Source organism: Oncorhynchus mykiss, chromosome 13 (genome assembly GCF_057628025.1).
Source record: "Oncorhynchus mykiss isolate SJ-2025 chromosome 13, ASM5762802v1, whole genome shotgun sequence".
NCBI classification, from domain to species: domain Eukaryota; kingdom Metazoa; phylum Chordata; class Actinopteri; order Salmoniformes; family Salmonidae; genus Oncorhynchus; species Oncorhynchus mykiss.
This window is the reverse complement of record NC_143034.1, coordinates 10,411,202-10,437,508: the sequence shown is the minus strand read 5'-3', so window position 1 is coordinate 10,437,508 and position 26,307 is coordinate 10,411,202. Positions and strand designations below refer to the sequence as shown.

Sequence of the window (26,307 nt, the reverse complement as noted above, 5' to 3'; positions counted from 1 at the left end):
ACATATCTCGCTGTAAATTTATTATGGTGTCAGCAATGTGAGGACCTCATGGTCGACTAATAAGGTTAAAATAATGTGATGGCCTGTATCAGATATCTCAGTATAGGTATGTGTGTCTTCACTTTTCAGCTTACGGTGTGAAGTTAATGGAGGGCTAAATGTAATATCAATCTAATACATTTACAAGGAGAAACACTTGGATCAAATGGAGAGCTGTTGTGTTTTTCAGTAAGATCTACAGATCAACTCCAAAAGTATTACCCCCTGCCAGTGACCTTTTCCAAACATGGCCTTGTTCTAAACCGGGTGTCAGAAATACATGCAGCCTAAAGTAGTTTGGGATTGATTCATGACCCTGCGTCATAGAGATGGTATCAAACCACATCTGCTGAACTGTTCTTGAAACTCCAATTTGATCCCATACAGTCAATGGTAAAGTTACAAGAAGAGTGCCAAAGCAACACATCATTTACAATCCCAATATGGCCATGTTCAAAAACGGGTGTGTCCGAAATACATCCAGCTTCCACAGCAATATATCTAAGGTAATTTGGCTTTGGTTTATTGGCAGATATACTGCCATTTGAGCTGTGCACCAGAGGATATGACCATATACAAAACAGACTTTATACTTGATATGGCCATTAAATAGACTAGTCAAATACTGGGAATCCCACAACCTCCCTTCAGCTGCATCTGTTGGAACACAACCATCTCTGGTGGAGCAGGGGACTCATCCTCGCCAAGGCTTTCAGAAGAGTCAGGACAAGTGACAGTCCAATCCACTAGATGACCCCACCAATGATCAATGTTTAGAACAGGGTTGTTAAAAGTCACAAATGTTCCAATTTTAATTAATTAGTTATGTCTTAAGATATAAATGTCCAATATATGTCAACAATCCTTCCTCCAACGGACCCTTCTATGGATTAAATTATTTGAAAAATCCCAAATCTGTATTTTGTTGTTCCATTTTGGTGAGGAACCACCCCAATAGCTTTCTAATAGCTTCACTAATGTGGCAAACAGACTGTGATTCTCTAGCTAACCTTCCTTTCTCCAGTAGTTAATGTTTCCTCTTTCAGAACCTGTTCATAATCCACTTCATTTTTACATGTCGAACACTAAATATGTTCAAAATCACGTTGAAGTGACATCAGTGTGGAACCAATGTGTCTGATCAGCTTCCCCTCGCACTCCATGGCCCGAGGCAGGACCTTTCTCTTTAGGTCACATAGGATCATGATTCCAGAGTCTCTTATTGGTTGCATTGCATCAACATATGGTTGCGTGCCACGTCAGATTGCTAAACCATATGATGTGGTTAACTGATATGTTAATGAACATCAATCCAGGCGTTCTGAGATCTGGCATGTGTCTTCAATGTAGTCAGCATGGAGGGTGGCCATTGTGTTTCAGAACCACAGATTTCACAAAACCTACAACTAATGTAATCTGACAGAGTGGGTAACTGCTCACTGCTCCATGACTGCCTTCTGACACCATGTATCTAGTCTGTGTTGGCTGACTGTTGGGCCTTCATTCCAACTTCTCCCGCCACTGTGGATTCTATTTATAGCTTTCTCATAAAACTGTGAAGCCTCAGCTATGTGTTTGATAGGCCAATGCTGACAAAGATATCTAGCATCTAACTCATTGCAATTTGAACCCTCTGGTAAACGTGGATAAGTGTAACATTACCGAATACATTAACATTTTTTTCTTCTAAACGTGGTATGGACTTGTTATTGCTTGTTGTTGCAAGCACCCCTACTCAGTGACCAAGCACCCCTACTCAGTGACCAAGCACCCCTACTCAGTGACCAAGCACCCCTACTCAGTGACCAAGCACCCCTACTCAGTGACCAAGCACCCCTACTCAGTGACCAAGCACCCCTACTCAGTGACCAAGCCACCCTCAGGGAAATATTCCTGCTGCCGCCACTGCGTCACACACTGCTCCTTTTAATACACCATAACGTATTAAAAATATTATCTTAACAAATTTAAATCTGCACTGCCTTGTAACCATCATCACATGTCCGCAGAAGGCGTTGCTCACGTAGCGAGCTAGTCTACTGGTGTGAAAACCTGGCTAGTCTACTGGTGTGAAAACCTGGCTAGTCTACTGGTGTGAAAACCTGGCTAGTCTACTGGTGTGAAAACCTGGCTAGTCTACTGGTGTGAAAACCTGGCTAGTCTACTGGTGTGAAAACCTGGCTGCAGGGTGTGAGCGAAGATACTGGTTTCCCCACATCTGTGCTGAATTGTGTCGTCATCACTGATTCGTGAATTTAAACACGGAGTAATGTTATGCATGTCATGAAATATATATTTCCTCATTGAATTGCACAATCTCTGTAAATATTTACACGTGTAACCTTAATTTAACTAGGCACGTTAGTTAAAGAACACATTCTTATTTGCAATGACGGCCCAGCCCAGACAACACTGGCCCAATTGTGCACCGTCCTATGGGACTCCCAATCACAGCCAGATGCAGCCTGGATTTGAGCCAGGGACTACAGGGACACCTCTTGGACTGAGATGCAGCACGTTAGACCGCTACACCACTCAGGATGTTGAAGTGTTGTTAATAGTTATATGTGTAGGTATTTTGTTTTTGGTAACATGTCGTTTTTATTGCACATATCTGGTGGTTTTCACCCACAGATTTGCAGATTGTTTGGCAGGTCGGTGGCATGGCTGGCTAAATAGCTAGCTGTTTTATGTTTTTGTTTGAATGATGCATCTGGACACAGTACCAGCTTCTTGTTTCACCTGGCTGCTGGTTCCTTCATTTGAGGAGTCACTTGAAGCTTGAGAGGAATAGGAGATCCAGTAGGAATGTAGTACTGAGGCAGAGGGCTCAGTGAGGAAGACTGGTTACTACTCTGAACTGTATATGTGGAGATCTTTCTGGCACCCAGAGCTGCTGTGGCAGAGGGCTCAGTGAGGACGACTGGCTACTACTCTGAACTGTATATGTGGAGAGCTTTCTGGCACCCAGAGCTGCTGAGGAATCACCCAAGTGGGTGCTACACATTGCAAAGGAGGAGAATTCCAGTGGCTACATGACTCAGGCTGGTTCCCAGAGTAGCCCTCTACAAGATCGTCACTTAGACTCCCATCTTCATCAACCATCTCTCTGACCACCTTCCTCTGATCAAGCCAGGAACTGTCCCTCTCCATGCATGCACGAAAATACTTGGCCTCTGTTGGTTGACCTAGCTAGCTATAGCTAGGATACTCATGTTGATGTATTAGTTGACCTAGCTAGCTATAGCAAAGCTACCCATGATGATGTATTGGTTGACCTACCTAGCTATAGCTAAGCTACTCATGATTGGTTGACCTACCTATGATGCATTGGTTGACCTAGCTATCTATAGCTAAGCTATTCATGATTATGTATTGGTTGACCTAGCTATCTATAGCTAAGCTATTCATGATTATGTATTGGTTGACCTAGCTAGCTATAGCTAAGCTACTCATGATGATATATTGGTTGACCTAGCTAGCTATAGCTAAGCTACTCATGATGATGTATTGGTTGTTTCTTGCTCTTGAAGCACCTTAAGATTTATATCTGTTGAAAAATCGCTATAGAAGTTTAATATATTATTATTATTAATAATTATTACCCGTTTGCACTGCTCATGCTAATTAAGGTTTTAAAAAACTGTGTGGGAAAATAATTCAATTTCCTTCTACTGTACACATATGTACAGCGGTGATCCCGTCTGTTTCTTAAAGAGCACACACACACACCACGGTAGACCATAAATACTGTCAGCCAGCCTAGGGGAAGCCCTTGCTGAGTACAGCCGTGATCCCCAGCTTCCTAAAACACTCACATACGTTGTCTATAAATATGCTAACCAACCAGCTGTCAGGGAAAGCCCTCACTACATGCTGACTCACAGACGGTCAGAGTGGAGAGGTTAACTGTGGTCATTATTAACTGTTTGTTTTGGCAATGCTTTAGGCTCCTCCCATTCCTCAATGCTTTAGGCTCCTCCCATTCCTCCATGCTTTAGGCTCCCCCGATTCCCCTCCAGGATCTCTTTCAGACACCTCCAGAAACTTTGCAGTGGCAAGCAAAAAAAGGCCCGTCATATAGCTTCTTCTAACCTTGGTGTTTAGTGCCCTCTATTGGAGAATAGTTATACTACAGGTGTTTGGAGATTTCAATAAATTGCATACTTGTAGATACCATAGACTTCCAGTCATTGCGCTAACGCAAGTTAGCATTGTCTTGCGAAACTCTAAGTTCCTTTATACTGGATGTATAGGCATATTAATGGTATCCATTAGTCATTTGACTCTGGGGAAGTAGACAAAGTGCTTAAGTTGAGGTTTAGGGTAAAGGTAGGGGTCAGGCTCAGGGTTTAGGGCTGGGGTCAAGGTCAGGGTAATGGTAGGGGTCAAGGTCAGGGTTAGTGTTTAGGGTAGGGAAGTCCCAAGGATCCTGAATTTGAGAGTGGTTACATTTCTCCAGTCTCATCCCTCATCTGTTTACCATAAAAACGGACTGCTTTTTTGGGGTGACCACGTTTGCTGTTGGAATCCCAGATTGCTCCATTATTTAAAGTACAATATTTTATGATATGAAAAAGCTGTTTGCTGAGTAATAAATCCACAGTCACAAAGGAAGTGTATGTAGATCCACATGTTTTTAATCAATGCTCAACATTTCACCATGAAAATCATATTTTATGCATCACAGGAAAATGGTAAGACTTTGATCTTCAATACTTTGGTCTTGTTTATTCAGCAACTTCTTTACCCTGTAAGAAGAAAGAAATAATATAATGGATCAGTAATAATAATGAACATGATAAATATATGGATAGAATATAATGGATCAGTAATAACAATCAACATGATAAATATATGGATAGAATATAATGGATCAGAAATAATATTGAAAATGATAAATATATGGATAGAATATAATGGATTAGTAATAATAATGAACATGATAAATATATGGATTGAGCATTTAATGCTCTGTGCTCAGCTTGGATTTTCAATTTTGAACTACCAACTTGAAATATATGTTTAATATTTTTGCCCTGAAATGTGCTTCTTGAGTGAGTGTAAAAGGTCTGTATTGACCTCAGAGAAGACTGAATCATAGGTGTTGTTGACGTGGTCATATCTGAACATGAGTCAGGTACAGGTTTAGCAGCAGTTCTGTACCTTTCCAGAGTCACGGGTCTTGGCTCTGAGCTTGTTGACCTGAGTCTCAGCGATGTCAGCACGCTCCTCAGCCTCCTCCAGCTCATGCTGAACCTTCCTGAACTTAGACATGTGCTGGTTTGCTGCTTCCTCCTGGGTGAGGAAAAGAGAGGGAGAGCAGAACATTAGCATTTAAAGTTTGAAGCTTCAGGTAGCAAATATAAATATTATTTTCAACAAAACACATATTAGCAGATTTAGGGTAGCAATGTATACAGGGAGATAGATATATGATACTGCAGAGAAAGTGGCAGAACGGGAACAAACAACTGCCTCCAGCACTACCACTCGACCAGCAAATTCATATTCAACCCCCTCTCCTTTAAGTTGGTAACACATTGGCATAGGGGACACTCACAAATGTGTATAATTTCTCCAGCATGTACTTGCACTATCAATTGTCATTGTTGACTGGCGTGCTGTAGCAACACTTCAACTAAACCATATGCACATTACGTTTGTAGAGAAAATCTACATTTTCGAATGTATGCTCTCAGACTCACCGATTCCTCAGAATGCCTCTTGTAGGCCTTCACTTTCATCTGCAGCTTATCTACCAGGTCCTGAAGTCTGTTAACGTTCTTCTTATCCTCCTCAGTCTGTGGGAGAAGAGCAAAGAATCCGTGTCACAATAGTTTTATACACAAACCTGTCTGTGTTAGTGTCAAGTGTGTGAATTATGTACTTTCTCTTACCTGGTAAGTGAGCTCCTTGACTCTGCGCTCATACTTGCGAACTCCCTTGACTGCGTCTACACCTCTTCTCTGCTCGGCCTCCACCTCAGTCTCGAGCTCGCGCACCTTTGTGGAATAAATAAACGTAGGAATTGGTTAGAGGTCGTGAAATCGTAACAAATATTTGTATAAGAGGTATAGTCTTCTACCCAGTCAAGGGGGCACAATTGTAATCTGTTCCCATGTACTCTTTTAAAATGTTAATTGAAGGGGGCTGTAATAATAACAACAACTTTTCATTATCTAGGTCAGTGGTTCACAAAGTGGAATTTACATTTCAAATTGTTTACGTATATTTATAGCAAGAACAGATTAAACAACCCGGGATCTTTTGAAAATGTTTAGAGGGTGCAATACTGTACAATATAATATTATTCATCCACAATTTATGTTATTTTAACTCTTAGATTAAATAACGGGTCTGGGAGGCTCACAACTCAATTCCTCTTGTTTTTGAAATATGACTTTTAACCATTTTGTCATGCGTTTTGTGGTGTATGGTGCAGTACCAGTATGGCAACTAGAGGCCGCCACTCGCATGTTTTAATGTTGTGACATTGCTTCTATTATGGAGCTCGCGCTCTGGCAGTTGGGAGTAGTTTGCCAAGTGAGTCAACAGCAAGTCAGAAGCACCGACATAAATACATTTCTTTTCTTTATTTTGAAGGTAAGCGAGTGTAAAATCACTATATTCAAGACGGTAATGTTTCTTGAGTATATACATATGTTTGTTGAGATGTTATGTTGTGTTTTTAGGTTTTATGAACTTATTAACGTCCGCTAGCCAAAAAGCTAATTCAGCCATTAGCCTGCTAGCTGGTAGCCCCGCATAGCAACGCTAGCTTCCCTAGCAACGGCAAGTGACTGAGAGGTAACAACAGAGAGAAATTATTACTATGACATTAAACCGATGAATGTATATAATTTTTTGTGTTGATATTTATTGTGAATTATTATTATTATTATTATTATGATGACTGAAATGGCAGATTAGAAGAAGTCTGCTGAGACAATTAAGCCTGAATGAAGCAACTAGATTAATACATTTTAATTTATTTAAAGGTCCTCCACTAAATAAGTGTACAATTATTATAATTTGTTTTGTTATGAACTTAAATTCACTGTAATTTAAGTTTTAAACTGCAATATTTTCTCTTTGTCCCAAGGCAAAATGTGTAGAATGACAGTAAATGACCTTCAAAACGGCAACATTTTCTCTCTGATGCAAAGAGGGGGGACTTAAAAAGGTTATTTCCCAGGGCCCGAGACTTGGTTAGTCCAGTCATGCACTGCAGAAGTCATAGGAAATCTGCGTGGATGCTATTTTCATCGCACTTTAAAGCAGGGGTTGTGTTCTGATATTATGAAGGGGGTCCCTGGTGAATTCGCTATCACAAAAGGGGTGGTCCCCGATGCAAAGAAGTTTGGGAACCCCTGATCTAGGTGGGTTATTGTGAGAACGTCATTAAACAATGCTCCTGTTTATTTTCATATGATCAAATACATTTCCAGCAATCGGTCTTTCAATCCACCCTAATCCACCCTGCTGGTAACTCACCCTGGACTCCAGTTTCTGGAGCTGCTTCTTGCCTCCCTTCATGGCCAGATTCTCAGCCTCATCCAGGCGGTGCTGCAGGTCCTTGACTGTGACCTCCAGGTTCTTCTTCATCCTCTCCAGGTGAGAACTGGTGTCCTGCTCCTTCTTCAGCTCCTCAGCCATCATGGCCGCCTGGAATAGTAGTTTGTTTAATTTATGCACCAATTGGCACCAATCATAACGTCCCTCTGAGATCTTTGTGGTTCTTATCCAGCCCAGCTACCATTCGCACTCGGGGACAAATCAAGTTGATGTAATTCAAGGACTCACGTCAGTGATTGCCTTCTTGGCCTTCTCCTCTGCATTCCTGGCCTCCTGGACAATGTCGTCCACCTCTCCCTGCACCTGCACCAGGTCAGTCTCCAGCTTCTTCTTGGTGTTCAGAAGGCTGGTGTTCTGAAGGAGGAAACAAGACGATTTGTTTTACTCTCAAGAGAACTTGCAAGTCTCAAGACTGAAATTATGAAAATCTAAGGCAAGCACGGTCCAATTACAGGTGTGTTTAAACTGTTTGCTTGGTTGAGTTTCATTAGAAATGGCTTTTGACCCATACCTGGGAGTGCAGCAGTCCAACACGCTCGCTGGCATCTACCAGCTCAGTCTCAGCCACTTTGCGGCCTCTCTCTGTCTGCTCCAGAGCAACTCTCAGCTCCTCGATTTCAGCCACCATCAGACCGTTTCTGCGCTCCACCATGGCTGCCTGCTCCTTCATGTCTTCTGCGACACGGACTGCGTCATCAAGGTGCAATTGGGCATCCTGGGGTTCACAATGACATACGTTCATTAGGACTTGTGGAAGTAGGGGTGTTTCACAAACAAATCCCTAGCCATTTTCAGGTTTTTGAGCCTGATGTCCCAGTCCCTTTACCTTGAGCTGTCCCTGGACATTCCTCAGCTGTTTCTGGGCCTCAGCGGCCTGCCTGTTGGAGTGGCTCAGCTGGATCTCCATCTCGTTCAGGTCTCCCTCCATCTTCTTCTTCACCCTCAGGGCATCATTCCTGCTCCTGACCTCAGAGTCCAGGGTGCTCTGCATGGAGTCAACCACCCTCTGGCTGTTCCTCTTGATCTGCTCCATCTCCTCGTCCTTCTCAGCGATCTTCCTGTCCACCTCACCCTTGATCTGGTTCAGCTCCAGCTGCACACGCAGAATCTTGGATTCCTCGTGCTCCAGTGTTCCCTGGACAAACAGAGGCAGTCAGACCAATTGTGTTCAATATATTTGGATGTAGGAATTAAATATATATGACTACAATAAACACCAATACAGGGATCATTGGACTGTAGTTTGTACCTCAGCCTCCTCCAGAGCGGTCTGGATCTCAGACTTCTCTGTCTCCACGGTCTTCTTGGCCTTCTCCAGCTCATGGATGCTCTTGCCAGTCTCTCCGATCTGCTCAGTCAGGTCAGAGATCTCCTCTGCACACACACGCACACAGGAGCAGTTTACACTTGGGAGATTTTCAGTGGATATTGCCAATGCACTGAAGTTGACATTGAATCATAATAACAGGGAATTTATTAACAGCAATTAATATTGCAAATGAAACATGATAGATTTGCCGTCAAATGCTCACGTTGCAGGTTCTTGTTTTCTCTCTTCAGAGTCTCCAGATGATCCAGAGCCTCCTCATAGGAGTTCTTCATCTTGAAGAGTTCAGTGCTCATAGAGCGAGCCTCCTTCTGAGCTCCTTCCAGCTCAGCCTGGCCCTCCTCATACTTTTGCTTCCACTCTGCCAGAACCTAGGGGAATCCATGGGATTTTCATCAGAAGTCATTAATGAAGAGTTTTGAATTATAAATATGCTACAATTATACTACAATGAATCATATAGCAGACAGTAAATATCAGTCTATGGTGAGGTTTATTCATTTTCACCTTGTCAAAGTTCCTCTGCTTCTTGTCGAGGTTGGCGGCCAATGCGTTGGCTCTCTCAACATCAATCATGAGGTCCTCCACCTCTCCCTGCAGCCTCTGCTTGGTCTTCTCCAGGGAGGCGCACTTGGAGTTGGTCGCCTCAATGGTCTCCTCCGCGTCCTGCAGACGCTGGGCCAGCTTCTTCCTGTTGGACAACAGAGGTTGGTTTTATGGAGTGATACATATGCTTCAATACATATTGATGTAACTTTTTCTCAGAGCCCCCTACCAACCTCACCATCCACACCATATTTAAGTTTTTCTGTTGCGTGCGACTCACTTGGCCTCCTCCAGCTCCTCTGTGCGCTGGATGGCATCAGTTTCATACTTAGTCCTCCACTGAGCCACCTCACTGTTGGCCTTGGACATGCCGCGTTGCAGCTCTGCCTTGGCCTCCTGCTCCTCCTCAAACTGCTCCCTCAGGAGGTCACAGTCATGGCGGGCAGACTGAACACCGTGGGCCAATGCGTTTTTAGCCTTTGAGAGAGAAAGACAAAGAGAGATGAGTGAGATAGTCAACCAAATTATGTGGACTTGTTTACGTGAAGCTGTGCAGTTTGTTGCTAACGTTACTTTGCTACCTGCCAAAATTACGGTTTTACTTTTTAATTGCCGTTTTGTATTTACATTTTTTTTCCCTCATTCAACTTTTTCACCCCTGACACTTTATCTGGACATGGTTCTACACGACCTCCACCAGCATTAACATTAACATTGTACCTTCTAATTGCAGTCGCTGTACTCATAATATACAGGAGAACGATCACCTTATGGTGAGGATAGCCTTGCTACAAGCCCAGCTTCAGACGCAATCGTAAGGCAAGGGTAATTTAAGTGTAGGAAAGGATGAAACAGCATCTGTGCCACCAATATGTACAGATAGTCCTCCTGGTTACACTAGTCTCTTAGGGTGGAAAGACAGTAGGAGTATCTGAGGGTGGAGAGACAGTAGAAGTCTCTGAGGGTGGAGAGACAGTAGAAGTCTCTGAGGGTGGAGAGACAGTAGGAGTATCTGAGGGTGGAGAGACAGTAGGAGTATCTGAGGGTGGAGAGACAGTAGAAGAGTCTGAGGGTGGTGTAGTCACCGTCTATGTAAAGATATGGCTCTAAACTCTCCATTTTGGGTCCCTTACCTTGACCTCCTCCTCAATCGCCCTCTTCAGCTCCTCCACCTGCTGGGTGAAGGCCTGTTTTCCTCTGGTCAGCTGAGACACCAGGGCTTCCTTCTCCTCCAGCTGGCGGCCAAACTCACCTGCAGGGACAGAGGAACATCTTGTTAATAGGATCTCTGTTTTCTAAGATTGAAAATTGATTCTGAGGTATCATAGGGCAATGTTAGGTGGTGAATAGTACAGTAGAAACTATCTGGATATAGCCCCTAATACATGTTGTGTTCTACTGAAGGAAAGCATTGGCTTGTTGATCATTGTTGAAGGTACCATTTTCTGTCAGGAGTCTGGCCCTCTGTCCGCTGATGTCGTTGACCTGGCGAACATTCTCATCATTCTTAGTCTTGAGCTCACTCAGCTGGTCCTCAAGAGTACGGCACATCTTCTCCAGATTGCCCTGTTAGTGAAACATGTTCCATTATTTCTTTATATTTGTGACTCCTGTCAACTTCAGTTCACTTGAATGGTAATGTAGTTGACCCCCCTCAATACTGCTTGATCAAAACATCACTACTCACCTTAGTCTTGGCGACGGCCTCCATGTTGCTAGAGAGGTCATCAATCTCCATCTTGTACTCGCTCTTCTCCTTCTCCAGCTTCTGCTTGACGCGCTGCAGGTTGTCGATCTGCTCCCCGAGCTCAGCCACACTGTCGGCCTGCTTCTTGCGCAGAGCGGCGGCTGTGGCCTCATGCTGCAGGGTGGACTCTTCAAGATCACGACGCAGCTTCTGGAACTCAGCCTCACGCTTCTTGTTCATCTCAATCTGAGCAGCAGTGGCACCTCCGGCCTCTTCCAGCCTCTCGCTGATCTCCTCAAGTTCCCTGGAGAGATCGGCCCTCTGCTTCTCAACCTTAGCCCTGGCAGCACGCTCAGCCTCAATTTCCTCTTCCAGCTCCTCAATACGGGCCTAGAACAGGGGCAGGAGCAGGGGGATGAACACTACAATACAGTTGAAACAATTGAACCTCACAAAATAATAATAGTATTTATATTTTGCATAAATGTGTTTAATAAAAACCCAGTCACACTAATATATTCAGTAGACAGTGTCCCATGCAGGAGCCAAACCCTCAAAGGTAAGAAGTTAGACAGAGGACTCTAGATGGATATAAGCCATTTTAACATGTATATTGTCATTGAGGGCTGAGTGGGCATGGTAAGAAGCACCAATAAGAAACACCATCTTCCAACCTACTGAGCCATCAGAAGCCACCTGGAAAACTGTCTGCTGCCAGAAAAAGTGTAATTTATTTTAAAGGAAATGATTCAAGTCTGTGCTCTTCTGTACTGAAGCTTATATCCTGTACTGTACCTGGAGTTCCTTGATCTTCTTCTGCAGCTGAGCTCCCAGAGACTGCTCATCCTCAACCTTGCTGAGGAGCTGGGTGGTCTCAAACTCCTTCCTAAGAAACACAAACACGTTGATTGCAGAGTTGGTTTTGGTTCGATAGTGTAAAGGGAGAGTATTATACCATTCACTTTGCTTTTAAGAATCACATGTAAATGCTAATTCATAATTACAAGAAATAGTCAAGAACAACCATTATAGCAGGTAATAGTGTAGTCATTTGTTTGTGTTTACTTCTTGATTTTCTCATCAGCTTGCTGCTTGTCATTCTCCAGGTCCATTATGGACTCCTGGGCCAGTTTCAGATCTCCCTCCAGCTTTCTCTTGGATCTCTCAAGGTCCATACGGAGCTTCTTCTCTTGCTCCAGAGAACCCTCAAGCTAGAAGATAAAAACACATATATTGTTAAAATCTAAACAACTGAAGATAATATCATCTTACATACTATCATGGCCAAAATGTCAAACTCCACTCACGTCGTCCACTTGCTGTTCCAGCTTGGTCTTGGCCTTGGTCAGAGTGTTGACTTTGTCCTCCTCTGCCTGCAGGTCATCCAGTGTCTGCTGGTGGGCCTCTTGGAGGGCTTTCTTCTCCTTGGTCAGCTTGGCAACACTCTCATCCATAGACGCCATCTCCTCTGTCAGGTTTTTAACCTGAAAACGGCAACATCAAAATTAGTCTTTGGTCACTTCACCATAAAGGGGAGATTTAGTTTGTTAAATATTGCATTCATTTAATTTAGATTTGCACAGCATTAACAATTACTGTACTATAGATTCAACACTAGATGTCAGTGTTCACCATGCCAGTGTACTGAATGGAAGTCATAAATGAGGGGGAGCAGAACATGCAATGAATGTTGGGAGTGCTGAAATTCTACTATTGTACAACGTGAATTACATTTCTGTTAAGCTATGTTTTGAATTGATTAGTGTTTGGATTATTGTTGGTTAGACTGTCTATAGTAAGACACAAGACCTTGTTTTCAGTGGCGTGCTTCTCCTTCTCCACTTTGGCCAGGGTGAGCTCCAGGTCATCAATGTCCTTCTTCAGCTCAGAGCATTCATCTTCCAGCTTCCTCTTCTTGGCAGTCAATTCAGCATTGATCTCCTCCTCATCCTCCAGCCTCTCGGTCGTCTCTTTGAGTTTGGCCTCCAGCTGGATCTTGCTCTTGATGAGCCCCTCACACCTTTCCTCAGCATCGTTCAGACTCTCTCCTTCCTGGTTTCAGAACAAGGGGGAAAAATCAGAGGCCTCACTTTGTGTATTGAAGGTCAGAGTAAATCAATCGAAATTCACGAGATATGTAAAGTATATAATATTGGCAATAAAAAGGTGTGTTCATATGTATGTGTATTCATGTGAATGTAAATTTGACAGTAATGAATGTTGTTTTTTCACCCACAGATGCGACTTGGAGTGCCAGGTCGTTCTTCTCCTGTGTCAGGGCCACCAACTTCTCCTCCATTTGCTTCTTTGTGGCCAGAGCCTTGGCCAGGTCTGTCGTCATCTTATCATAGTTCTCCTTCATGTTGGCCAGCTCCTTCTCAGTCTCAGCGCTCTGCAGCAGGGGCTTGATCTTGAAGTACAACTTCATCCATGGCCAGGTTTTGACATTCATGAATGAGCGGATGTTGTACTGGATGGCGTAAACTGATTCTCTGGTCGACAGAAAGAATAGAGTGTCATGGTGAGTGACATGCTTAAAGCTACACTCTGTGACTCTAAGAACAACAAAATGGCCCCCCCACCAATGTTTGTTTACAGCTGAGGAATGGGGCTTGGGAAATGTAACCCCTCTTAAATTCATAGACAGCTCTCTAGATGCAAGTACTGACAGTTCGTGCGTTCTAAGCTCATGAGGCATTTTATATTCTTCAAGAATGAATGGGTAAATTCCACAAATGTAAATGACAATTGAACAGCCAAATCCCAAACTCCAACTATAAAGCTAGAGTCCTTTAGTTGCTACATCCATTTCTGGACTAAATTAATGAACCCAAAATCTTTAGTAGACCATTATAAGATGTACTTTCTCATTCTGAACAACTCACAGCATATACAGTATGTAATCATAATGCATTAGATACAGGTAGTTGACAGAAAGCTTTGCCAAGATGTCTACTATTCCTCACCTCCTCTCCATCATCTTGCTAAACTCTCTCCTCATGAGGAATCCACGGCTGAGAGCCTGGACCATGCCGACCAGAGTGGCCAGCTTCTCATCTCTCATCTCCTCCAGGACACCCAGCAGACCGGCTTTGAAGAACACCTGAGACACAGGTTAACATGGTCAATGGAACCACAGATGGTGACAGATAGAAAGGGTCAAACCACTAGATTGGTTTAAACACCATTAACTTTGCAATAGTTGCAAACAAACCATGTGACAGGTTGTTTCTAAGTTGTTAGTTATTGTACAGTTGTAGATTAATAATGTACAGATACATATACCTGCAACTATACCACTCTATCACAATGCAAATTATAATGAGTTTAGTTTCTCTTCTATACTTGTGATGAATTAACAGAACAATGTTTTTCCACCTTTTCCATTAGTTAAATGAAGAAGAAAGAACATAAGGATGGATAGATCAACTGGAGAGATTTTATACGGTACGGGTTTAAATTATTATTGAAGTTGTGTTTTGTTGTCAGCTTTTACTGGGGGTTTTTGACGGACCTTGGTGTGTCCAAATTTGTAATCCTCGTGATTCACATCAATGGACCCAAGCAGCTTCTCAGAAGCCTTCTTGTTGTCCATGAACTGGCCCTCAGGGATGACGCTGGCATTCAGTACTTTGTACCTGAATGAGAAGACAGTTTTAAAGTATGTCAAGTTGTAATAGGTTGGTTATATTTCGTAAAAGGTAAGACTATTCTGATGCTGGGAAAACCCTTGGAGCAGATATTTTATGTGGTGTGTGTGCGTGTGTGTGTGCTTGTGTGTGTGTACCTTTGCTTGAAGTCAGCATAGATGATTCTGCTGGGGAATCCCTTTCTGCAGATCCTGATACCCTCCAGTACACCATTACACCTGAGTTGGTGGATAACCAGGAAGTTCTCCATCAGACCTGGTAAATCAAAACAAGTATCTTTTAATACTAATAAACAGGTTATAGATTGGAATCGTTAAGGTTACTGATACTGTACTGATAAGATGACATATTTAAGTCAATATTTCTTGTACCTGGAGTCTTTGACTCGTTGGGGATCAGGCAGCGCACAAAGTGAGGATGAGTGCTCCTCAAGTTGGTCATCAGCTTATGTAAGTTCTCCTGTAAGGGGGTTACAAACGATGTTCTCATTTATGATAATCAATGCACCTTTTGAAGGACTGAATAAGCACATTGCAAAAGCTCACCCTGAACTGGGAGGACACAGTCTGCATGGAACCACCCTTCTTCTTGCCTCCTTTCTTGGCTTTATCTGTTAAAATGGGGGAAAGTAAAAGATAACTAGAAAAGTACATTTCCTAGAGCGGGTGGAATAATTGAAAAATAATAAGAATATGTAAGAAATCTAGAGTGGTCTTGTCTTCAGCAAGCACACTAATTAAACTTCACACTTAGCTAGAGGCAAATGCTGTCAATGAGATTGTTTAAAATAACATCTATTGTATGATTAAATTAACCAAGTGTATTAGTAAATCAACCCAGTGATAAACCCAGAGAAATTGTCATACATTGAAAGACTTTAAAGAACATTTGGGTCTGAGTTATAACTAGTATTTAGTTAAATATTGTGACGTGATGCTAGTCTTACCCTCAGGAGGGGGAGGGGGATACAGGGCAGCCAAAATTTTGACAGAGGACTTCTGGTACAGCTGACAAACTGAGTCGTTCAGGGGGTCCTTGTTCTTCTCCAGCCATCCAGTGATGTTGTAGTCCACAGTTCCGGCGTAGTGCACCAGGGAGAAGTGGGCCTCTGCCTTGCCTTTGGCAGGCTTGGGCTTCTCAAATGCATTTGTTTTGCCAAGATGCTGGGCGTACAGCTTGTCCTTGAAGGTAGTGTCTGAAGACTTGGGGAACATGCACTCCTCTTCAAGGATGGAGAAGATGCCCAATGGCTTTACGAAAAGAGATGTATATCAAATTAGTGATATTTCCATTTAGGATCACATTTATTCAATTAGTAAACATGCTATTATAGGATTATAATAATTTAGGGACACATAATAGGAAACATATTGAGATCTCAACAGTCAGATAACTTGTCAGTGGCGTATATTAAAGGGTGCTAAGGGAAGCCAGGCTTCCCCCAAAAATGTACATATAAAATAAAGTATATTTTTTCTCGTTTAGCCAGAGGCTGAATGTATCTCTCCAGGTAAAGCATCCGAGTGAGCAAAACTGTGCCCCTCTTTCTCTGTATGTGTAGCCCTTCTATCTGATGCTGTCTGGTCAAAAAGAGTATGATATTGTATCATTGAATGCAAGAGAAGCCAGCGATTATTTGGCCTCCCTTGATTATTTTTTTTGTGTACAATTACAGCGAATCAGAGTTGAGCTAAACTGAGTGAGCTAATCTGTGAATGGTCCTGGTGCACCAAAAACCTTGTCAAGTGAAGCCAGTTTGGATTTGGCTTCACACCAAATCAAGCCCAACGTCATTGACAGAAAGAAAAACTTCAATTGTTGCATCTCATTGTGTTGTTTTCCTCTGGAGGATAGCTAGCTAGCTAAAATGGGCCCTTTCCTAAATTAGCCATGGATGGAGATAGGGACTTGTACTCATAATTGTATTGATGTATTTTCACCACGTATTTTCTACTTAATCACACAAACACATACATTAGTACCATGGACAGCCATATGATATTTAGTTTACGTTGATTGGACTAAAATAGTTTTTGGAATCTTTTAGTTTTCACTGTATTAGACTAAGCATAGGTGATTTGATGATGTTGAAATGGCGCTGGAATATTGGAGGGAGGCAACTCCTGTTTTCTTTGCAATTTGCGGTATCTCCCCGTGTTTCTAAATCAATAGATGTTTAGTGGTCCGAAAATGGCAGAAAAATGTACTTGACTGTTGTAGAATGTTGTAGGTCATGTAACTGTTTGTTACATTCATTATGCTTTGTGGACTCCATGGGACAGATGTTGCTCTCCGGTTTTGTGATGAAACAAAGATGTGGTTGAATTTATTCTGCCACTGTGTCTTCTTATTGTCTTGGCCTTAGACCTATATGTCACAGTGGCACGGCATATAAACTAACAGGTTACAGAGCAAACAACGCAATTAACACATTGGTTTTTATATGGATTTTTTGGACTCGATTGGCTTCCCCAGTGATTTTAATACTGTATACGTTGTACCACTGTGATAATATTTCACACAACGCTCCATATGAGCTTTGCTGTTATGGTCCATTATAATGGTCCATTAAAATCCTCACAGACAGCTTACCTTCTCAATAAGCTCAATGCAGGCAGCCAAGTCCATGCCGAAGTCAATGAAGGCCCAGACGATTCCCTCTTTCTTGTACTCCTCTTGCTCCAGGACAAACATGGTGTGGTTGAAAAACTGTTGCAGTTTCTCATTGGTGAAGTTGATGCACAGCTGCTCCATGCTGTTGTACTGTTGATGGAATTTTAAAAGGGATCATTTCATCATACAAGGCTGTAATCCATCTCAATCACAACTAATTGTCTTGTTCTGGTCTCATACTCACATCAAAGATCTCAAACCCGGCAATGTCAAGCACACCGATATAGAACTGCCTTGGATTCTTGGTGTCCAACATCTCATTGATACGGATGACCATCCACAAGAACATCCTCTCATAGATGGACTTAGCCAGAGCACTGACTGAGTTATTAACCTGCAATGATAATACCTCAAATTAATACATGAGATATTGACCATGTCCAGTGATAAGGTGATACAAGCTTGGGAAAAACAAAAGCAATGCACTCATCCCCCAAATAATTTCAGTGCTCAGAAAATGGTAGATGCTTTGTTTGGCCGCCGTACCTGAGGCACAGTCTGTCCCTTGGTCACATACTCGTTGCCGACCTTCACTCTGGGGTAGCACAGAGCTTTCAACATCTCAGCTGAGTTCAGGCCCAGCAGGTAGGCGATTTTATCAGCCACTGGAGAGAGAACCAACAACAACAGACTCAGGGACACAAGATCAATTGTTTCGGAATTTCACACTGACAAAATAGTTTGGTTAACGTCTTTGTGGGGTTAGAATTTGTTCTCCAAAAATGATCTCCTGCCTGACTTTCATGTGGCACTGTCTGTCTTAGGTGTTCTATTTCTATGTTGGGGACTGGGAATGGGACTAATGCTCTACATATTGTATATATATGAGTGGGACTCACCCTCTGTGCCGTCTGGCTCGGCCTGCTCCTCACGCTGCTTCTGCTTGAATTTCAAGTTTCCATGGTGCAATACAGCTCCTGTCAGCTTGTAGATGCCAATCTTCTCATCGTTACTGAAGCCCAGGACTGTAATGGCATCCTGACATTAAAGAGGAAGTACAACAGAGATGAACTGAACGGTAGTTTGCTCAGTTACACTACAGTTCTGTGCTGCTCACTGCAGAATAAATTGGATAGATAGATTTGACTGGCTTCTCTGTTACACATGATTACGCTTGGCAAACACATTAGTAGATGGCAGCAGAGTTCCACAGGGCACTTAGTGGTGCTCTATAGTGGAAGGCATGAAGAGTTCCTTGAGGCACATGCCTAACTAACACAAGGCATTTAGAATCAAACTTAAACATACATGAACATTCCCAGCTGCCACCAAGTTGGAATTTCACAGTACATTCAGTGTGTATGGTGGTCCTATCCATTCCATATCTAGAGTTTGGTTAACCCTTTGTTTGACTCACATCTGTGGCATCCAGCTCTTCATTGTCGTTGATGCTGGCCACAGTGATCTGTCCCTGACTGCACATGGGGAAGTCGTAGGGGTTAGTGGTGATGAGCGCCATTTCTGTGGACAACAGAGAACAGCTTGTCAGTTAAATCTCTTAGAATTCTGCTGTCCCACCTTTACAGTTTTTTGGGGGGCTCCTGAGTGGCGCAGCGGTTTAAGGTACTGCATCTCGGTGCTAGAGGCATCACTACAGACCCTGGCTCAATTCCAGGCTTTTTCACAACCAGCCGTGATTGGGAGTCCCGTAGTGCGGCACACAATTGGCCCACCGTCGTCTGAGGTTAGTGTTAGGCTTGGATAGGCTGTCATTGTAAATAAGAATTTATTCTTAACTGACTTTCCTAGTTAAATAAAGGTTAAATACAAAAAATGTAACAGTATCTCTACCTCCTTTACTCAATAGATGGACTCAAGGATACATAGTATATAATGAATAGCATCAAAAGAGGAGACTGAGACTTGTGGACTAGTGCATCACAGTGCATTACTTGATAGATATTTCCCAAAGACCTGTCCCATGTCTTGATACCTTGGATGTAATCATTGTAATATTATTGTAATTTTATTCATATTGTGGATTATTAATATTTTTTTTAGATTCCATTGATGGGGGTGGGAATAATTTCCCCTGAACCTCTACTTTGTCTTACCAACTAGCTCAGGTTTGTGGCCTGTCATCATCTGGAAGAAGATGTGGTAGCCTCTCTCATCGGGCAGCTGGAAGGACACTCGGGACTTCTCCAGCAGGTCTGAGAGAGAGAGTGAATGACACACAGAGGAAGAGTAGAAGAATGAATGAGAATGAGAGAGAGAGAGAGAGCAAGAAAGAGAACATGAGATTCATTTCAATATGATCTCCCAAAAAATCTGTGTGAATTTAGGAAAGCATTGAGAAACAATCAAAACCAACTCACAGGTTTCAATGTCAGCTTTAGCCAGTTTACCACCTTGGAAGTGAATCCTGATGAATTTACCCTGTTGAAGATTATGGGGGTTATAAATAGGTCAACAAATTAATCTTAACATTTGACTTTGATAGACCCCTGTTAATGTTAGTTTGTTGGACAGATGTTGGGTCTATTGATACAGTTGTAGGATGTATGATCCAGTTTGCTACAGCAGGGGGGGGGATCCTGCAGCAACAGGAAATGTGAATTATAATGTGGATTATAAATAATGGACATTGTTTTGTAGGGGTTGATAAAACAATAATATTACAGTGAATTAAGTCTGAAACTTTAAATAGAAAAATTCACATTTTAAAACGTTAAAAACACTAGAAGTTTGAATTTCAAATTTTCAACAACAAAACCAGAGATAAAAAGAACATCTAATATCTGTATAATAGAAGGGAACATCTGAATTACATTTTTCCAATATAAGGTAACTTCCACAGTATGCCCTTCATACTTACAAAGCGAGACGAGTTGTCGTTCCTCACTGTCTTGGCATTACCGTAAGACTCCAGCAGAGGGTTAGCTGCAATGATCTGATCCTCAAGAGACCCCTGATTGAGACAAACACAAGTTGCTCAAAAACTGGTAAGCTGGTAAAGTTTGTTTTTCTCAATTGCTTGAAAGAGGATTCACCACTGGAAAAACAGTTTACACAACCAACCAAACTGAAATGTGTTAAAAAGGCAAACATAAGACCAACTTACCTGCATTTTGCCTGGTTCTGCTTCCTTCTTGGCCCCAGACACTGCAATGGTGGCAAAGTACTGGATGACACGCTTGGTGTTGACAGTCTTTCCTGCACCGGATTCTCCGCTGGTTTATATGACAGAGAAAGAGGGGTTTTAGTTACATGTTTGAGTGTCAGATTGGCTTTCACTAAGAAATAGCATAGAAAAATACACTGTTAACCTGTGTTCTGACATAAGTCTTTAACAAATAATCCTTCTCATCGACTCGTTATTACACATAACCTGCTGCTCTAATCCATTCATAATGTCATGTATTTCATCACACCAAGTGACCCAACTTATTACAATAGAAACACTTTCTCAAGTGACATTTTAGTAAACAACTTACGTAATCAGGACGGACTGGTTCTCCTTATCTGGAACCAAAAAAACATATTGCTTATCATACTCAAGCAACATTCAGGGGACATTATTTCATTCATAGCATCATCACGAATTTCTATTTGGAACATTTTCCATTCAAGGGTAGTGAAATGAGATATTCCCAGCAAACTGTTATTACCTAGACTAGAAATAGAAGATACCTCTCTGAAGCATATTTCAATTTCCATTGATGCATCCGTTCATCTATCCATGAACATTTAATGGACATCCATCCAACTATCCAACCAACCATTCATCCCTCCATCCATTCATCCATCCAACCATGCATTCCTCCATCCATCCATGAGAGCTCGTACCAATCATCATGAACTGAAAGGCGTTGTCAGAGACAGAGAAGATATGGGGTGGAGCCTCCATCCTCTTCTTCCCTCTGTAGGCGTTGACAACTTCTGCGTCGTACACTGGGAGCCACTTGTAGGGGTTCACCGTGGCACAGAAGAGCCCAGAGTAGGTCTGGATGAAAGTGATTAAATTAGGGTATTAGTAAAGTCAGATGGACTTTTACCTGGATTTATGTGAGGATGTGGGTGTACTTTGGTATACTGATGTGGGTCTACTGTATTGATACAGTATGTTTTGGTTTCTACCGTTCATTTATGTGCTGTATGTGTGAATTTATTTTGTTAATGTATGTGTGAGTTTGTATGTGCAGGTTTCTTACATAGATCATCCATGCTGCATAACGCTCTTTGAGGTTATACAACACAGAGGCTTCATTCAGGTAGGTCATCATGGCCATGTCCTCAATCTTGTCGTACTTAGGGGGGTTCATCTCGAAGATGTCTGCATCTTTGAACTCTTTTCCTTCCTGAAATAGTCAGGAATATAGATTACACACAGATCACGGCCCAGTACATCACTGGGGCCAAGCTTCCTGCCATCCTGGACCTATATAATAGGTGGTGTCAGAGGAAAGCCCTTAACAGTTTCTACCCCATAAGACTGCTGAACAATTAATCAAATGGCAACCGGTCTATTCCCCCCAATTTGTCTTGTACTCTGCTGCTACTCACTGTTTATTATCTATTCATAGTCACTTCACCCCTACCTACATGTACAAATTACCTTGAATAACCTGTACTCCCGCACATTGACTCGTTACCGGTTCCCCCCTTATATAGCCTTGTTATTGTTATTTTACTGTGTTACTTTTTATTATTTGTTTTACTTTAGTTTAGCTGGGAAATATTTTCTTAGTTCTTCTTGAACTGCACTGTTGGTTAAGGGCCTGTAAGTAAGCATTTCACGCCAAGGTGAACACTTGTTGTATTCGGCGCGTGTGACAAATAAAGTTTGATTTGATTTGATCAAAGTGGACATGACTGAATGTTTCATGCCAATTTTAAATAGCCGTTTTAAACATGATGTGTTTGAAGGTAATATTCTGCTTACCAAAACAAATACATGTTCAATCTATCTGTTGTTACTGATACACATTTTCTATTGAAACGGTTTTGATCATTTTGATGATTTTTCATGAAACAGAGTAATTACACAAACTTGAACTTGACTACTTTTCAGATCAGACTTACCTCCTTAGTGCCGTCGGGTTTAATGACTGTTACAGTACACTTCCCGTCGGCCCTGGCAGTGACCAGACCCTTAAGGTACAGCTCCGCCTTGTCTGTCACATAGCAGGAGTTCTTTGAATCAAAGGGTGCGGTTTGTGCCTCAATCCTTTCCCTCTCAGGCTTACGAAGGTATATGGCAGCCTTGCCGTAGATTTGCATCTCCGCGTCCGTACTCATGGTGACGGATAACTAGGAAAGAGATGAAACAAGAAACATGATTGACTCTGTGGTGCTTCCTCCCCAGTCAACAGAGTTATGTGAGCAGTATCTCTCTCAGAATATTCTCATCACTTTTTATGTGAAGAGTCAAACCGTGTCTCACCTTCTTTTTCCCCTCCTACAGATGAATGTGTACTTCTTGGAGGACCCTGTGAAATGTAAGGTGTTGTGAAAAAGCACAAGTCTAAAGCCTTACCATTTAAATGCCCAAACGTCTAAAAAAACAAACATTTAACTATATAATTAAAACCATATCAAATTCAACTACAGGTGCAGCTGCCAACTTTTATTTTCCTAGTGGCACTTTACTACACTTTGTCATATATTGAAATAAATACCCCTGAAAACCCTGTTAAATTCTAGACCTCTCCCTTAATTTACAAACAAGTGCAGGAGCACAACTTTAGGACATAAAAGGAACTGACAGATTTGAAGTAATACACATTTAAAGAAAAACTCATTAAAAACTGTTTTTTTTTTAAACCAATGGCACTCAATCAATTAATTAAATGTATTTATAAAGCCCTTTTTACTGGATTACACTTGATTGCATATTGTAAAATCTTAAGAGACATGCAGAAGTCACTTCAAACAGTGCAGTTAGCTACTGCCTCAGTTGCTGAGTACAACGAGGAGACAAATATACAAATCTAAGGAGGTGGAGAGAGTCTTACCACAGAGGAAGAAGGTATCTGACTTATGGATGCTGGGGCCTCAGCCTCCTTATATCTGGTTGGAAGTGCCAACCAGGCAAAAGTTAATTATGGACCACTCTGGGAAAGGACATGAATTGGATGAGAGACTTCTGTGTGTCTGTGTCTCACTAGCACCTCCCACTTCCAGGAGCACCACACTCCCATTACATTACTTTTTAATGTCATATTTGTCTCTGAATTGGATTTCGCTGAATTTACATACACGAGAGATGTCAATATTAATAATTATGACAATATCAAAAGTTAGATTCATCCCAATGTTACTTCTACTGAACCTCATATACTGTAATGGAGTGAGTCCATGTTGCCCCACTAAAACTAAAATAGTTTTCATTAAATCTAATCTGACCTGATTTAGTTCCATTTTAGTGGCATTAATCCTCATCAACAACTTTATATATATGTTCACCTATTGTTTATAATATTTAGCTTGTAAACACATCTGAACTGTCTCCTCACCTCATGCTTGTGACGGAGTTGGCCTTTACCTTGTGCTTTGCTTAATTTGATTTATCACCCCTGTGGAACCACATGAAATGAATATTTGAAAGCTTGAACGGACACATTCAGGCTTTCAATAACAGCTTATAAAACCGTTAAATCTAATGTGTTATTTATCTACAGTTTGATCTATTAAAAAGATTCTCGAGACACTTTTATTTGTCTCACATTTCAGTTGGCTAAAACGGTCCAGTAGGATTCTTATGACTTACATAACACCATACCAGTATTTCAATCATCTTATCCACTCATATTGCTGACAGCGATATAGCTGCCTCAAACATTTATTACACTCTGAAGTTAACCACTTAGCAGCTGAGCTGGCTTCAGTAAAACTGTCAGAAAATGAATAGGGATTAGTTACAATAAAGTAACAGATTACTTTACATTTACATTACATTTGCACCACCTATATGTTTGGGGTGCTGTGTCCACCCAGCACATTAGTAGGGGAGACCGGGTTGGTTGTCTCTTTTTACTCTGGTGTGTATTTCTCATCACCAGTATATCTGTCACGGATCCCTCCGGAACTGTCCTTACACACACCTGGTTCCTATTTCCAGTGATTAGTAATTCTATAAATGTGCCCTTTGTTCACCATTGTCCGGTCGATTATTGTTACGGGTCTCACCCGTGTAGAATCATGAGTACCTGTGCTATGTTGTGTTGGCTTTCGTGCCATAGTGGATTGTGCAGATGATTACGGGTCTCGTCCCATGTGGAATCATTGTGTGTGTGTTACGGGTCTCGTCCCATGTAGAATAATTGTGTGTGTGTTACGGGTCTCGTCCCGTGTAGAATCATTGTGTGTGTTACGGGTCTCGTCCCATGTGGAATCATTGTGTGTGTTACGGGTCTCGTCCCATGTGGAATCATTGTGTGTGTGTTACGGGTCTCGTCCCATGTGGAATCATTGTGTGTGTTACGGGTCTCGTCCCATGTGGAATCATTGTGTGTGTGTGTTACGGGTCTCGTCCCATGTGGAATCATTGTGTGTGTGTGTTACGGGTCTTGTCCCATGTAGAATCATTGTGTGTGTTACGGGTCTCGTCCCATGTGGAATCATTGTGTGTGTTACGGGTCTCGTCCCATGTGGAATCATTGTGTGTGTTACGGGTCTCGTCCCATGTGGAATCATTGTGTGTGTGTTACGGGTCTCGTCCCATGTGGAATCATTGTGTGTGTGTTACGGGTCTCGTCCCATGTAGAATCATTGTGTGTGTGTTACTGGTCTCGTCCCATGTGGAATCATTGTGTGTGTTACGGGTCTCGTCCCATGTGGAATCATTGTGTGTGTGTGTTACGGGTCTCGTCCCATGTGGAATCATTGTGTGTGTGTTACGGGTCTCGTCCCATGTGGAATCATTGTGTGTGTGTTACGGGTCTCGTCCCATGTGGAATCATTGTGTGTGTGTTACGGGTCTTGTCCCATGTAGAATCATTGTGTGTGTTACGGGTCTCGTCCCATGTGGAATCATTGTGTGTGTTACGGGTCTCGTCCCATGTGGAATCATTGTGTGTGTTACGGGTCTCGTCCCATGTGGAATCATTGTGTGTGTGTTACGGGTCTCGTCCCATGTGGAATCATTGTGTGTGTGTGTTACGGGTCTCGTCCCATGTAGAATCATTGTGTGTGTTACGGGTCTCGTCCCATGTGGAATCATTGTGTGTGTTATGGGTCTCGTCCCATGTGGAATCATTGTGTGTGTTACGGGTCTCGTCCCATGTGGAATCATTGTGTGTGTGTTACGGGTCTCGTCCCATGTGGAATCATTGTGTGTGTATTACGGGTCTCGTCCCATGTAGAATCATTGTGTGTGTTACGGGTCTCGTCCCATGTGGAATCATTGTGTGTGTGTTACGGGTCTCGTCCCATGTGGAATCATTGTGTGTGTGTTACGGGTCTCGTCCCATGTGGAATCATTGTGTGTGTGTTACGGGTCTTGTCCCATGTGGAATCATTGTGTGTGTGTTACGGGTCTCGTCCCATGTGGAATCATTGTGTGTGTGTTACGGGTCTCGTCCCATGTACAATCATTGTGTGTGTTACGGGTCTCGTCCCATGTGGAATCATTGTATGTGTTACGGGTCTCGTCCCATGTGGAATCATTGTGTGTGTTACGGGTCTCGTCCCATGTGGAATCATTGTGTGTGTGTTACGGGTCTCGTCCCATGTGGAATCATTGTGTGTGTGTTACGGGTCTCGTCCCATGTAGAATCATTGTGTGTGTTACGGGTCTCGTCCCATGTAGAATCATTGTGTGTGTTACGGGTCTCGTCCCGTGTAGAATCATGGTTCGTGTGAGT

General features: G+C 42.4%; 1 protein-coding gene across 2 annotated transcripts in view; it reads right to left on the bottom strand.

Moving 5' to 3' along the window:
* Positions 1-23,624, bottom strand: part of LOC110494893 (myosin heavy chain, fast skeletal muscle) — a 64,434-nt gene extending 40,810 nt beyond the window's left edge. Inside the window, exons 1-41 of one of the 2 annotated variants that reach the window (XM_090195006.1) lie at positions 23,458-23,624; positions 22,887-22,932; positions 22,526-22,753; positions 21,655-21,801; positions 21,290-21,446; positions 20,938-20,965; positions 20,565-20,673; positions 20,319-20,411; positions 19,819-19,879; positions 19,555-19,653; positions 18,858-18,961; positions 18,340-18,478; positions 17,987-18,105; positions 17,685-17,834; positions 17,420-17,590; positions 15,774-16,077; positions 15,373-15,437; positions 15,199-15,286; positions 14,965-15,082; positions 14,692-14,815; positions 14,144-14,280; positions 13,414-13,669; positions 12,987-13,229; positions 12,485-12,661; positions 12,243-12,388; positions 11,973-12,063; positions 11,178-11,567; positions 10,930-11,056; positions 10,624-10,742; positions 9,771-9,967; positions 9,452-9,635; positions 9,150-9,315; positions 8,867-8,991; positions 8,444-8,752; positions 8,129-8,332; positions 7,846-7,971; positions 7,537-7,707; positions 5,940-6,044; positions 5,748-5,843; positions 5,206-5,337; positions 4,658-4,790 (exon numbers count right to left, since the gene is read on the bottom strand). In XM_090195006.1, coding sequence (XP_090051132.1) covers positions 4,770-4,790; positions 5,206-5,337; positions 5,748-5,843; positions 5,940-6,044; positions 7,537-7,707; positions 7,846-7,971; positions 8,129-8,332; positions 8,444-8,752; positions 8,867-8,991; positions 9,150-9,315; positions 9,452-9,635; positions 9,771-9,967; positions 10,624-10,742; positions 10,930-11,056; positions 11,178-11,567; positions 11,973-12,063; positions 12,243-12,388; positions 12,485-12,661; positions 12,987-13,229; positions 13,414-13,669; positions 14,144-14,280; positions 14,692-14,815; positions 14,965-15,082; positions 15,199-15,286; positions 15,373-15,437; positions 15,774-16,077; positions 17,420-17,590; positions 17,685-17,834; positions 17,987-18,105; positions 18,340-18,478; positions 18,858-18,961; positions 19,555-19,653; positions 19,819-19,879; positions 20,319-20,411; positions 20,565-20,673; positions 20,938-20,965; positions 21,290-21,446; positions 21,655-21,801; positions 22,526-22,741 — 5,814 coding nt within the window. In that variant the 5' untranslated portion in view covers positions 22,742-22,753; positions 22,887-22,932; positions 23,458-23,624 and the 3' untranslated portion in view covers positions 4,658-4,769. Of the gene's footprint in view, positions 1-4,657; positions 4,791-5,205; positions 5,338-5,747; positions 5,844-5,939; positions 6,045-7,536; positions 7,708-7,845; positions 7,972-8,128; positions 8,333-8,443; positions 8,753-8,866; positions 8,992-9,149; positions 9,316-9,451; positions 9,636-9,770; positions 9,968-10,623; positions 10,743-10,929; positions 11,057-11,177; positions 11,568-11,972; positions 12,064-12,242; positions 12,389-12,484; positions 12,662-12,986; positions 13,230-13,413; positions 13,670-14,143; positions 14,281-14,691; positions 14,816-14,964; positions 15,083-15,198; positions 15,287-15,372; positions 15,438-15,773; positions 16,078-17,419; positions 17,591-17,684; positions 17,835-17,986; positions 18,106-18,339; positions 18,479-18,857; positions 18,962-19,554; positions 19,654-19,818; positions 19,880-20,318; positions 20,412-20,564; positions 20,674-20,937; positions 20,966-21,289; positions 21,447-21,654; positions 21,802-22,525; positions 22,754-22,886; positions 22,933-23,457 lie in introns of those variants that run through there. The other variant, XM_090195005.1, reaches the window with a different exon arrangement.
* Positions 23,625-26,307: the final 2,683 nt, after the last annotated feature.